The 13,365-nt window shown below is 47.4% G+C and overlaps 1 protein-coding gene across 1 annotated transcript; it reads right to left on the reverse strand.

The window, feature by feature from the left end:
• Positions 1-531: 531 nt before the first annotated feature.
• On the reverse strand, positions 532-4,827 carry dbx2 (developing brain homeobox 2; the record flags this gene model as incomplete). The annotated part of the gene is made up of 4 exons (XM_084477166.1): positions 532-786; positions 1,360-1,544; positions 3,614-3,703; positions 4,512-4,827. The coding sequence occupies 4 exons, from the start codon at positions 4,825-4,827 to the stop codon at positions 532-534; spliced, it is 846 nt and encodes a 281-aa protein (XP_084333292.1).
• Positions 4,828-13,365: the final 8,538 nt, after the last annotated feature.

Genomic DNA, 13,365 nt, shown 5'->3' on the forward strand with positions numbered 1-13,365 from the left:
AAATAATTTGAGTTTAAAGTGATGAATTCATGGGAAGGGAAGGAAAATGTAAATTATACATACAATAAAACAACATGCTAGCCTTTATCAGCTATTGAAAGGTAAGCCTTAAGTACTTACAAAGTATTCTATTTGTTGAACAAATCGATTGAAAAAGTTCTTCACCATAGGAAGTGCTTTAATGTAAAGCTCAAGACATATTACAAAAATATACATATTTATACAAAAAATATGGTGTATTCAATTCCAAGTTCCGTTTACTGATTGCAATTGCAACGAAAAAGCAGGAAATCCTTCCTGGGAAAGACTTGTCAGTGTAACATCCGTGAAATTTGAAGTGATTTGCATTGGAAAAATGAAAGTCAATTGCAGCAGGCCTTTCAACCGTGACGACAACGCTTATAGTTATTCATGATGCAACAAAAACACTTTAATGCTAAGTAAATTCAGTGAAGGGAATGAATGTTGGACACATTGTGATCATTAACATCAGTCTTTTTTTTTTCTTTTCTTTTTTTACACACAAGTGTCTTAGTGTGGACTTGATCGATTTGCCAGAGCCACCGGTTCCCTATAGGATTTTCCATGCACTATAACGGCTGTGTCTCTGCCAGTCTTGTGCGGTTGGGGTCCGTCTGATGACGGGACCTCTGGTGCTGCTTTGACCTCCACCTCCTGGGAAAGTCCCCGGCTCATAAGCTCATCCATTGGGGAGCGGCTGCTGTGCACCTCCTTCTCCCTGCAGTTCCTCCACTTCATCCTCCGGTTTTGAAACCAGATCTTCACCTAGGGGAGAAATGAGGGGATTATGATTGGAAAGATTTTACGGCTCTATCTGTTAAATGCGAGGAATTCGATTTATTTTTCAATGCATTTAAATGAATTTCTAAATTATTTTTTAAAACCCTTGTTTATTCTGGAAATGGAGGTCTCCAGACTTTGAGACAAGGGCTAGCCACTAGCCTTTCTTGTTTTCCATTGCCTCTGACTCCTTGATACTGAGGTCAGCAGGTAGCCTAGCCTAGCTTGTTTTCCATTGCCTCTGACTCCTTGATACTGAGGTTAGCAGGTAGCCCAGCCTAGCTTGTTCTCCGTTACCTGTGACTCCTTGAGACAGGTAAGTCACGAGCCTAGCTTGTTTTGCATTAACTGTGACTCCTTGAGACTGAGGTTGGCATAGCCTAGCTTGTTCTTTATTACCTACTAGTCCTTGAGACTGAGGTGAACTGCTAGCCTAGCCTGTTGTCCATAACCTGAGACTTCTTGAGTCTGAGGTTAGCCTCTCACGTCGCCTGTTCTTCATGACCTATTAGTCCTTGAGACTGAGGTGAACTGCTAGCCTGGTCTGTTGTCCATTACCTGTGACTCCTTGAGACTGAGGCTAGCCGCTAGCTTGTTCCGGTCCGTCTTGCTGATGTACTTCTGCCTCCGGAACGTTCTCTCCAGCTCCTTCCGCTGTTCCTCGGAGAACACGGCCCTTCTCAGTATCCCGCGGCGCGACTTGGGACTGGATTCAGACGACCACATGGGCATGTTGGTTCCCTCTAGACGTGACAAATTCAGTCAATATATACAGTCAATATATAAGCGTTTTGTACTATAGCACAAATAATATATTGGCACACCAATGTTGTTAATATCGCTTCATTCATATGTCTTGTACATGGTGGGGAATGGATGATGGAACAATTTCATCCGAGCGAGCCCATCTGAATACAAGCAGAGATGTTATAAATATAACGTGGCATTTCTACATGGCCCTCCGTCGCCCTCGTAATGATACTACTCATGTTTCTGACCGTACCAAATCTCCCCGGCTCCCCTCTTCTCCCTCCATGATCCTATATTCGGTCACACTCACTTTATCCCTCACTAGCCTTTAATTTTGTATCAATCACGCCACTTTAACACAGCGGGGGTGACTAAATGGGAAATATATATATAAAAAAAGAGGGGGGATTTGTTGAACGGTGATGGCACAATCCCACGGCCGCGCACTCACAGGTGCACGCATGACAAAAGTCAAGTGAAAACAAATTTGGCCCATCCATTCAGCGCTGCGCTTTTTTAATCTGTACGACAAATGTGCCCGGAGACCACCTCTAGAGAGCGACTAACCGGTTTAGACATGGCCCTCACTCTACTATGGCTGCTCAATGGTTGCCACTTAAACGCCAGATTACCAAGGTCACTCGCGGGCAACGTGTGTGTGAATGCTAAAGTGTGTGTGTGTGTGTGTGTGTGTGTGCGCGTGTGCGTGTGTGCGCGCGCCTCTTGGGCCCGACTATAGAAGGCTTTGAGTTGGCAGGAGAGGGAGTGGAAAGGGGAGAGGGGAGGGGGACGTGGGGGAGTCGAGAGAGGGGGGGGGCACAAAAGAGTCGTTCAATGGGAAGGCCGCAACTGACTGGCTTAGCACTGCAACACTAAATCTTTTCACCCGCAGGTATGAAGCCAGTTTGTATGCGAAGATGAGCTCAAATAAGTCTATAAAAGTCACTTTCAATGAATGCTTTAAGTCCCCGTCAGGACCCTCCCTCTCTCCCCCGCTCCTCCTCCCCCAAAAGGGGGGTAGGGCAGGAACGAGAACTGAAGGCCGGGAAAATAGAGGAGGAACTGAGGGAGGTGGGGGGGGGGGGGAGAGGAGGCGGGGGGGGAGGTTTCTCGGACCACACAATAGTCAGGGGGTCCTGTGTCCGGGCCTCTTCCACCGAGGAATGGGTAAGGGGGCGGGTGGTGTTGGGGGAGGGGGGGGTGAAGCAACAGAGTTCATTGCTGCAGTGAAAAATTGCACCGGGGTCGCGTGTGGACGGCGGAATAAAAGTGCTGATTGGTCACGCCGGGGCCGGGGCTTTTGTCCCGTTGCCGGGCACTGTGGGAAAGTGTCAGCGCACTAAGAGGACTCATCACACTCGAGGGGACGCGGCCATGTTGTTTTTTCTTAGAGCCGACTATTTACCGGCGTCTCTTTAGTGTCACGGCATTGTGGGACACACAGACCGCCACCTTCTCCTCCCGCTGGAGCAGCGGGAGGAATCCAAACCATTCCTCGCCTTCGTTACAGTTATAACCTCCGATGAACTTGTCGTCCCGAGATTGGGACGTCGGGAATTCGGTGTTGTTTATTCTGCTCTGCCGACTAGTTAGTTCAAACTCATCACTTCGGGGGCTCACTTTTACCCGACGTACCGCAAAACGGGAGAGATAAACAAGAACCGAACCCAATCAAAGTGTAGAGCGCTGGGGGAAAAAACTTCAATTCAAATTCTTAATGTGACAGACGACAAGACTTTTATTAGCTCTGCATATTTGCACCAGGGGGATCGAGTGTGTATTTGCCGGTACAAAAGATGGGGAGGAGGGGGGAGTTTTGGCTCCGCAGGGCCTCCACCATCACCCCCCCCCCCCCACCCCTACCTCCCCAGTCCCAAACAGCCGTGAATGGTCATGAATAGTTGCCGTGCAGAGCTGAGCGGAGAATTAGCTCCCCGGCATAGCATCAGTAATTAGCTGTGGAAAGAGCACAGAGGAGGAGGAGGGGGAGCACCCCCCCCCCCCGCGGCAAAATGCTTTAGAGGGGTGCTGAGGCGTCGCTGATGAGGCATAAAACACTTACTGGGGAAGACCGGGGAGGGGGGACTGGACCCACCGCAGCACGCCAGCACATACTGGGCAGGAGCCCGCAGGAACACACCGCTCATCACACCTGCTGAGTGAGAGAGAGAGAGAGAGAGAGAGAGAGAGAGAGAGAGAGAGAGAGATTTGGTAAATGAGTAGCCAGGTGGGATGCACTGGATTGTCACTTAGGATCATGCGACTGCTTGATCGTTTTCACAGTTGGACGGCAATCGAGAAAGTTGTCCATCGGAGGCTGATTTGTGCCATGAAATCGTCATTGTTTTTCAGGCCAAAAAAAACTTTAAAACTTTAGCTCATTAGTGGCTCCAAAAGAGAAGAGGTCCGATTCACTTCATGTCCGAGGGCAAGATACTGATTTTAAGCTTAATATGTTGTACTAACACCACCATTTGGTGGCATAATCCTTTTCTATAATGAATCCATGGAAATTACTAGTACATACAAAATATATTAAACTTATGTAATACAGCAATTTAACTTTAATTGAACTTTAAATCGAGAAACATTTAATTGCTGACGCTCAAGAGAAAGTTATTAGACCACCAAAATTAATCAGCATTGGAAAAGCCTGTAACAGCTTTTGCGTTAGAAAACAAAATATTCCCCAGAATTAACCTCATTGGTGAGCTGTTACAGATATAAGCTGTTATACATGTTATATCATAATGCCTCATTATTTTCTTATTATGCAGCAAAAAATATTATTATCACAGTAATCTGTTTTGTTTTTGTTAAAGGACAAATCAACCGATCAATCCGAGTCCCAAGGCGTACGGACAACTGTAGCCCACGCATGGACACATTGTAACACATCATACCTCGTTATCACGTGCACGCTCATTAAGTATAAAAACCAAATCCGTTACGGGCTTTACCTGAATGCGGTACGAGGTGTCGGCCCAGGTCCTTCACCTGCTGCAAGGGCCATCCGGGGGCCTGCTGTTGGAGCTGCAGGCAGTGCTGAGGGCCCCAGCTCCTCCTGGGGGACCTGCAGAGAGCGTGTCCCAAACGCCCACCTGCACCACTACTACCACCACCACCACCAGCACCACCACTACCGCTCCTACCACTTCTACCACTACTGCTAGAGCTACTGCCCTCTGGGCCAGCGGTCGACTGCAGCAGATGGTCGATGAGAAAGCTCTTCCCTGATATGCCGAAGCCCGGTAACGCGGGAGGAGAGCTGGCCATGGTCACTGTCCTGGTATCCTTGCGGGTCTGCACTGAAACCATCCTGTTTTGTCGCACACACACACACACGAGGTAGCGCCACACACACTCAGTCAACGCACGGCGCAGTCACAGCCCCTGTGACACTACTACCACTCTCCTTCAAGCCTCCTCGAGTCAGCGGGCCAGCTTCATTAAAAGTCTGAAGAAAACAACACACACAAAAAAAAAAGAGTAAAAAGAACTCCCCTTCTTCCTCTTCAGGGCTCGGCACTCTGCCTGGGTGCCGGGCACTGATTGGCTGAGAGGTCCTAATGTGCTCCTCAATTCAGATAAGGCTGGGTTCTTTTTGGAGTGGCAGAAGGTGGGCCCAGTTCATTCATTATGTCAACTAGCCTATTAAATGATAGACATCAGAGACAATGGACTGCTGGCCAAAGTTGAACATGCACCAAACACTCCTCTGTCGTAGTAAATAGTTTTCTCTTTTTTCCTGATTCCCCTTAGTGCGCCATTGTGGGGAACCTGGCCTTTCACGTTCTCAGCAAGTCATCCGAATCGCGCCCTTTTGTGATTATTTCAACTGAAAAATGATTTTTTTTGTAGTTTTTTTAAAAAGACTCTTTTAAGTCTCAGGAACTGTTGTTACGCCAGTTGTTTACCAGCCCCAGCACTAAAACGAGGAATAGTACAATTATTGCTCTACGAATATATATTTTTAATACATTTTTGTGAGAAAAAAAAGTGAGACACATAACTTTCACAAAGAAAAAAACGTAGAATAAAGTGTTCCCATGCATAGTTTTCTAGATTTTATGACTAAATTATCTATCTAAAAATATCCCAGTACAGCTACAGCCCTATTCCTGTTGAAGTAATTGGAACTTATATTGATTTTTTCTGCATTACTCTTGTCCTGGCTGGTACATGCACTTTCTTAAATTTAATATTTAAAAACCTAAAAGTACCACCTATAATTAAGTCCTAAGCATGCATTTGCTTAGCTTGTCCACTTGGTTCTGTGTTTGCACACATACTGCTTGTATTTCCTCCTATGTAGAGATTATAGAAACACAAAGAATCACACACACACACACACACACACACACACACGGACGGCACACACGCTGGGATGTTTTGATGTAAACAAGTCCGGTGCACGGCGCTCGTGTAACCTTTAGCGCCACGCTGAGCGTTCCAGCTAATGATCTTTAACAGCAGAGCCGGCTCTCCATAGAGGCGAAGGGGAAGCCGTAAACAGGCATGTCGGCCGAGGTGGGGATGGGGGGGGCCTGGCTTGTAGAGAGAGACTTGATACCTCATGCTGAGCATGGAAATTGGCCCAGACAGCTCGGCCTATTGTACGACGGCCATGGAGCCAAAGGTTGCTTGTAATCAAATTTGAGGGTTTTTATTCCCCAGACTGGTGGAAGAGGGGGGCACGCCGGGCCAACGAGATGAGGGTTACAGCGAGGCTCCGTGTCTGGGGCACCTTACCCCCCACACCCCCCCCCCACTCACATCACAGCGGGTGATGTGAGTGTGTGTGTGGGTCTGTATGTGTGTTTATGTTGACATGCTTCATGTTGACAGGAGTGTTGTTTCTGACATTCCCTGCAATCTCTCTCTCCCTCCTTCCCTCCCTCCCTCCTCCCCTCCCTCTCTCTCTCTCTCTCTCTCTCCATCTGGACAGTCTCTCGCTCGTCCCTAAAGTCGTACTTTATTGCCTGTGTTGACATTGAAGGTGGTGATGTAAGGGTATTCGTGGGGTTAAACAATAAGGATCCTTTACGCCAGGCATTATTCATGCGGTAATACTCCGCACGCCTTGCCTTTTTATTTCATCTATAATCAAAAGAAGAATCCTATGGGCAATCCCAACCAGGAAAATATGGAATAACAAGAAAAAAAAACACACGCAGTCATTGCGTGTCCCGCATCCCCGACGCCAGTGTGAGAGTTCCCTCCTGATCTCAGGGGACTTAAAGAGCATGTCTGAGAGCGTGTCATCGTTAGGACTCACCACTTGTTAATTAGACCCAGCCCAATAGAGCTCTTCACATAGAGGGAGCTATAATTAGACTATTCTACTGCAGGGAAGAGCAAAAGAAATGTCCCTGAAAGTTTGTGAGGATTTATTTGATGTCTCCCTCATTGTACCCCCAACCCTCTCTCTCTCTCTCTCTCTCTCTCTCTCTCTCTGTCTCTCACTCCCTTGGTCTCCCTCTCTCCCTCTCTCTGTCTTTCTCTCTTGCCCTCTGATCATGGAAGGAGGGAAAATGGAGGGAAAAAGATAAAATAGCCGTCCCTTCATTCAGAGTGATCCACAATGGCCGCCGTCCCGTCTAAAGCGAGCGCTCCTGGCGGACCAGCTGAAGACTCTTTATACTCCCTCTTTCTCTTCCCCGCAATAAAGCTCTTGAAGAGGGGGGGAAAAAAATAGATAGCGCCCCCTTTGCACCCCCAATTGATATTCCACCACTCGAACTTAATATCCTGAATGGAGGGCCAGACTCCATGAATCAGGAAGACAATGCGCTTAGCTTAGCAGCAAACTGGCACATTGTGTGGTGTCTGTGGTCTAGTGGAGGAAGTTTCTAATGTGGGACTCACAATTGTGTGTCTATAGAGTTCTAATGAGCTTCTGTGTGCCTTGTGAATGGTGTGGGGGTGGTGGTGGTGGAGGGGTGGGAGGGGGGGCTTTTAGCACAAGGGCCCAATGAGCCAGCTCAATGCCCTCAGGCTACAATAGGGCCCGGGCGAATATGGGAGGGGCCGTGGAGCCACTGCAATGCGTGGCGGACAGTCAATAAAAATCCCTGAGCTAGTAAGAACATTGGGGGAATATAACTGTTTTAAATGGGGGAGGGGGGAAGGGATAAAAAAAAAAGGAGAAGTGCATTTAACGACGTTCTCACAGAGTTCTTCTCCATTGTAGTCGTCCCTATGCTCTTTCCCTCGTGAACGTGTTTTCCGTATGGGGTTTTAAATAGCAATAACGTTCAGTATGTTTAAGGTGAACTGGCCGTTGCAGCTGACTGAGGAGCTGTTGTCCTTGTCAGCAGTGATGGATTTTACTGTGGGAGACACGGAGCCTGATTCAACAGGACAGACTGGGGCTCCTGAGCTGCTGAGATAGCCTATAGCTCCCATGGGTCCTCAGTTCGACACACAGTGGGCTGCTACATTAACATGTGCGACTGGTACATTATCAGACTTCCCGCAGAGTTCCAGATACATGTTTCAAGATATGCTTCGTAATGGGAAATGACTTTAAGCAATTAGTGCTTCAGCAATGTAGATAATACATTCTCCAAAAATGTTTGCATATTTTTGGGCCAAGAAAAAATATCTAAAACAAACACTATATAGAAAACAGTAATAATGAATGAAGGTATATATATATACAGATATAACGAAATATATAGTGAAAATACCTTCAGATATTCTACCAACTCAAATCCTAGGATAGTCTCATAGATCAAAAGGTTCCTTGTAAAATAATTGGTTGCCTGTACGTAATATTAGCTCATGGATTGTAGAGTAACATGCATTTTTGACCAACCTTTCATGTTAGGCTATTTTAAACCTTTACAGGTTTAAGTTTAACATTCAGCCCCGCAGTAGATCACGAGTGCCATGGCCTGTTGAATTCAAGTACTGCATGTGGCTCTGTAATGTACCATTATGTCCACAAGATGGCACTGTAACAACAAGCTATTATCAAGGCCACAGGAGCGTGAAAAAAAAACTTTGCAGAGTTACAAAAGCAGTGTACATATAAATTATAATTTGCTGACCCCGAACATACATGGACACAAACATCGCCCTATCACGAGTTGAACTGATAATGTATAAATGTTAAATCAGTGGTGAGTTCAGAATCTAATAATGGAGCCAATGACTCCTTTAAATAGAACAGCAATGATATTTTTAGTCACGTATTTTGGAACGCTGGCCTGGCGCTTTATAGGCTGTGTGTGTGTGCGTGTGCGTCTTTGTGCGCGCGTCTATGCGTGCGTGCGTGCGAGTGTGTGTGTGTGTGTGTGTGTGTGTGTGTGTGTGTGTGTGTGTGTGTGTGTGTACATAAGATCGTGCATGCGCGTGCGTGACTGTCAGCGAGAGAGAGAGAGAGAGAGAGCGTGACAAGGCAAATGCTTTAATCAAGCTAATAGCACTTTGGGAAGGAATGACATCGTGTGGGCAATACGAAGTCGGTGGTTATTACATTCCACGTGTCTGGGCCCCGGGAGGAAGGTTTTGTATTATTAATAAAGAACAGAGAGTTCCCGCCGCGGTCCGTCCTGCCGAACGCAGCAGATGTGACATGACGTCACACAGAGCTGTCCCGGCTACGACACACACGCACGCACGCACGCACGCACGCACGCACGCATCTTATTTCCTTTGGTTTTAGGACTGTTGACGTCCTTTAAAGCTGCGTGACACGACCCCTTTCAACAAGCTATTATTAAGGGGGTGCAACATCTATTTTTCATCATCCAGGAGGGAGGCGTTCACTTGCGCTGCATGATGACCCATATACAGCGTCGTATTTTCATACAGCAAACAAACAACTAGAGACAAGTTGATATGCCATTTGATGCATATGTGCCCATGCTGGAGTGGGACCGGAGCTGTGCCTGTTCACTGGCCGCTGCGCCGTCCCCCTGGTCGCTGTGTCTGCTGCCTCTGATAGCAGATGGGCCCCGCTCCTCGGCGCACTTTGAACAGAACAGCACGGCCAACACACATACCCCCCTCCTCCCGCGATGAACCCGTCATGGGTTCGGAGTGAGTCTGCTTGTTGCTGCAGATGCAGACGTGTCTCCGTGAAAACAGGTTGCAAATCACTTATTTCGACGATGTGTTTAGGTGAATTGAGCATAGACTACAGGAATCTGCGGAGCCAGTGTGGTCTCACTGGTTGTGATAAAACTAATAAAAAAACGAAACAAACAAAAAAAACATGACTGTCAGGGCCAAAGATATAATTGATGTTATTATTATTATCGGTATTATGAGTATTGTTATTATTATTAATTTTCTATAATTTTTTTCACTACGGTACTCTGCGCGCCCTTGGAACATTCTGTCATTTTGCAAAAACATGTTCCCAATTTTAATTCACCAATATTGTCGATGTCAGCGGTGGCCACAAGGGGGCGCCAGCGCACGGTTTCCTTTCCTGGGCAGGGGAGCCACCTCTCCTGCATCCCTGCTACACCAGCAACTCATCTGCTGCTCACAGCGCTCTTCGCAGCGGTGTAGACGAGCCTTCTCCGACCTGGTGAGCAGACCGATTGTTCTTCTCAGTTCCACACTGGTCGTTGTGCGCGAATGGAAGACGGATCTTGCGTTCAATGGAATAACATCTATTTTTTTCTTACCGGATGGGTTGTGCATCATTGGATCTCCTAAGTTCGAGTGATGTCCTCTCCTAAATCCTGCGATTGGTGAAAAAAAGCATTCTTCGCCGGGGAGTTACAGCCTTCGCATGTGATTGAGAATTACCGTGTCTTGGAAGTGGACCTAACATGGACTAATTTGTTTTTATATTCACAATGGGATTATTACAGCTATTTCTGATCGTGGGCTTATTTTGCGTAGCCTCAGGTAGGCTACAACGCTGTCATTGACTTTTAACGGAGACTATCAATTCTAATTCTATGCCACATCTTCTTATTGATTATGAACATAGCAGCCTACATACAATGTGGGTTATTGCGGTATAGTGCACAGTTTGACGAATGACGTTAACCCTAAAGTTAATAAAATAGTCGAATAAATTATAAATTCTATTTGGTAGCCCCATTCCTTTAAAAAAAAAATCTTTTAATATATTTGTAGCCTACATTTGATCGAAAACCTTCTGATTACTGACTAACCAAACATATGCATATATTTAACATATCTGCCATTACTAACAACTGAAGAAAAAAAATAGATTTTATATAATTTGACATAATCTATTTATATGTAGCCTATTGACTTATTTTTGGGCATTGTGTTGTTTCGCCTGATGTGAACCAGTCCCAGGTTTCGGCATCGACCCTGCCCTGCGCGTCAGCGTGTTTGACGAGCTGACGCTAGGCGACGGCTTCGATGGAGTCACTCAGGTCCAGGGCTTCCACAGCGAGTCCAGAGCCTTCCACTTCCAAGGTATTCCTCACCGCCTCGTATCGTGAACGTGGACATTGGGAGAAAGATTTTTTATTTTTTTTCAAACAAGTCATGCATATTTTTTGGCTTATTCACTGTTTTCTCTCTGGATGGAGTCCTTTTATTAAATTATTCCTAGGCTGCGTAGCTGATAGTGTAGCCTGATAAAAAACACCACCCATATGGGATGCTCTGTTTAACCGTGCGTTGGGGGACCCTCTAACACGCCCACTGCTCACACAATGGGTGATAAGGTGAAGGTGTCCAGCAGTGCAGATGGACCTCGTTTGTAAACCATAACAGCGGGACACACGACCTGCCCAGTTCGTGTCGCAGCTGGCTCCACGTCCGATTTAAACTTGACCAGTGACCCTTCCCATCATGACCAGTCTCTTCACCAGTCTCAACGTGCTCCCGTCGTGATGTAGGCTACGTGTTTCCTAATTGGTATCGTTTTCAACGATAAAAAAAAAAAAAAAGATTGAGGGGATAAACACAAACGCTGCGCCGCAAAGTTACAACTTTTGAGTGTTTGTCTAGATCGGAATGGAGACGCGGAAAACCATAGCCGTCGTGAACGTCGTCCGTTGCGGACCAGATGTCAAAACAATTCGACAAGAGGTTTCTTGAAAATAATGAACGAAAAGTTTAGCCCAACATTTCTCCTTCTGCCACCACCAAACCGTCGCAGTGTGGTGGCTGGCGTGCGTCCTCGGCAGTGTGATGGACGCGGCTCTTTGTGAAGGCAGGACCTATAGACGGGGCTGGGATTTACCTCTCCGTGGCTGGAGGACGCAAAGAGAGACGGGTTGGGGGTGGGGGGGTAAGAGAGAGAGAGAGAGTCACTATGGCTATGTAGTTAGATAAATAGAGAGAGAGAGAGCTTAGGGAGGGAGATAGACGCTAGGTAGGTGAGAGAAACTAGTAGTAGGCAGATAAAGAGAGAGGGAGGGAGAGAGAGTACCAGACGGAGAGCGATACCAATAGGTAGAGAGAGAGTTTGAGAGATAAAGATAGAGAGACTACTAGACCCAGAGAGAGACTAAACGGCAGGAAGAGATAGACTAGTATAGTGGAGGACAGAGCAAAATAGAGAAGGACTAGTCGGTAGAGTGAGGTGGATCCCAAATGGAGGAGAACGTGCGTCCTGATGGTGAAAACGTGTGTTCTTGTGGTGAAAACGTGCGTCCTAGTGTTGAAAACCCGTGCGTCGGCGTTCTATACGGTTTGACGCTGCGATAGGGAAGCACCAGGAGTGTCTTCCGCAGGCGCAGCGCCTGTCAATCAGGGGCTCTCCTCAGCTATATTTCATTTGGCCCCGCCGGCGTCCGACGGAGGCCAGCGGTACATTCAATTACTCCGCTATCTGGTCAACTCTCCAGACAGGGGGCGAGAGACATACACCAGACGCACAACGAGAACCGGAGAGGTACACATGGATAGAGAGGAATGAGGAGATGGGGTTGCGGAGAGGGTGGGAGGGAGGGAGGGAGGGAGGGAGGGGAAGAGGGAGAATGAGATGGATCTAGAGAGAGCGATGAGGAGAGTTGGATAAAAAAATAAAAAGAAGGGTGAATGATGAGAAAGAGGAAAAGAGAGCGAGAGACAGAGGGAAAGGGTAAATAGAGAGTGAGGGAGGGGAATCAAGAGCAGCACAAGAGCCTACAAGAGAATGCTGATTCCACGCGTCTTGCTGTCGAGGCTGGCTGGAACCGGCACAGCAGTGGCACTGGGATGCTCATTAGAGAGCAGGCTGAGCAGATCCAAGGCCCTTTCTTCCCCCGCCCGCCCGCCCGCCCGCCTGCCTGCCCGCCTGCCTGCCTGTCTGCCTGCCTGCCCAGAGGGAGAGCTTCAATCTCTGGGTACTGGGAAAGAACAAGCAGGGTAGCGGGTGGTGCTGAAAACCTGAAGAGAATGACATATTTATATATATATATATATATATATATATATATAGAAGAGATTTGTTATATGTATAATTTCAATTTCAGATTATATGACTTCTGCCAGGGGAGTCGGGCGTTTGTTATTCAGAGTGTGAGGAGGTGAAAGTGAAAGCAAAGCGGTGGGAGTGCGGTGTTTAGACGGGGGCCCCCGCTGAGGCCCCACGGAGGCCCTTTGAAGGCACGCGAGGTCAGCCATACAATGAGAGGCTCCCGGAGAGCCCGACCTCGGGAGGATGAGAACAAGAGCAAGAAGAACAGCCCCGGGCTGCCAGGCACTTCCACCTCATTATATACCAGTGGTGCTCCGCCACCACCACCACCACCACCACCACAACCACCACCACCACCACCACCACCACCACCACCCTGCCCCGGCGGCCCCCTGCTGTGTGACCTCCCTTCCTCCCATCCGTCCGCTGAGTTATACCTCAAATCAAATACGTCCAAGTAT

Source organism: Micromesistius poutassou, assembly GCF_964030765.1.
Source record: "Micromesistius poutassou genome assembly, chromosome: 13".
NCBI lineage: Eukaryota > Metazoa > Chordata > Actinopteri > Gadiformes > Gadidae > Micromesistius > Micromesistius poutassou.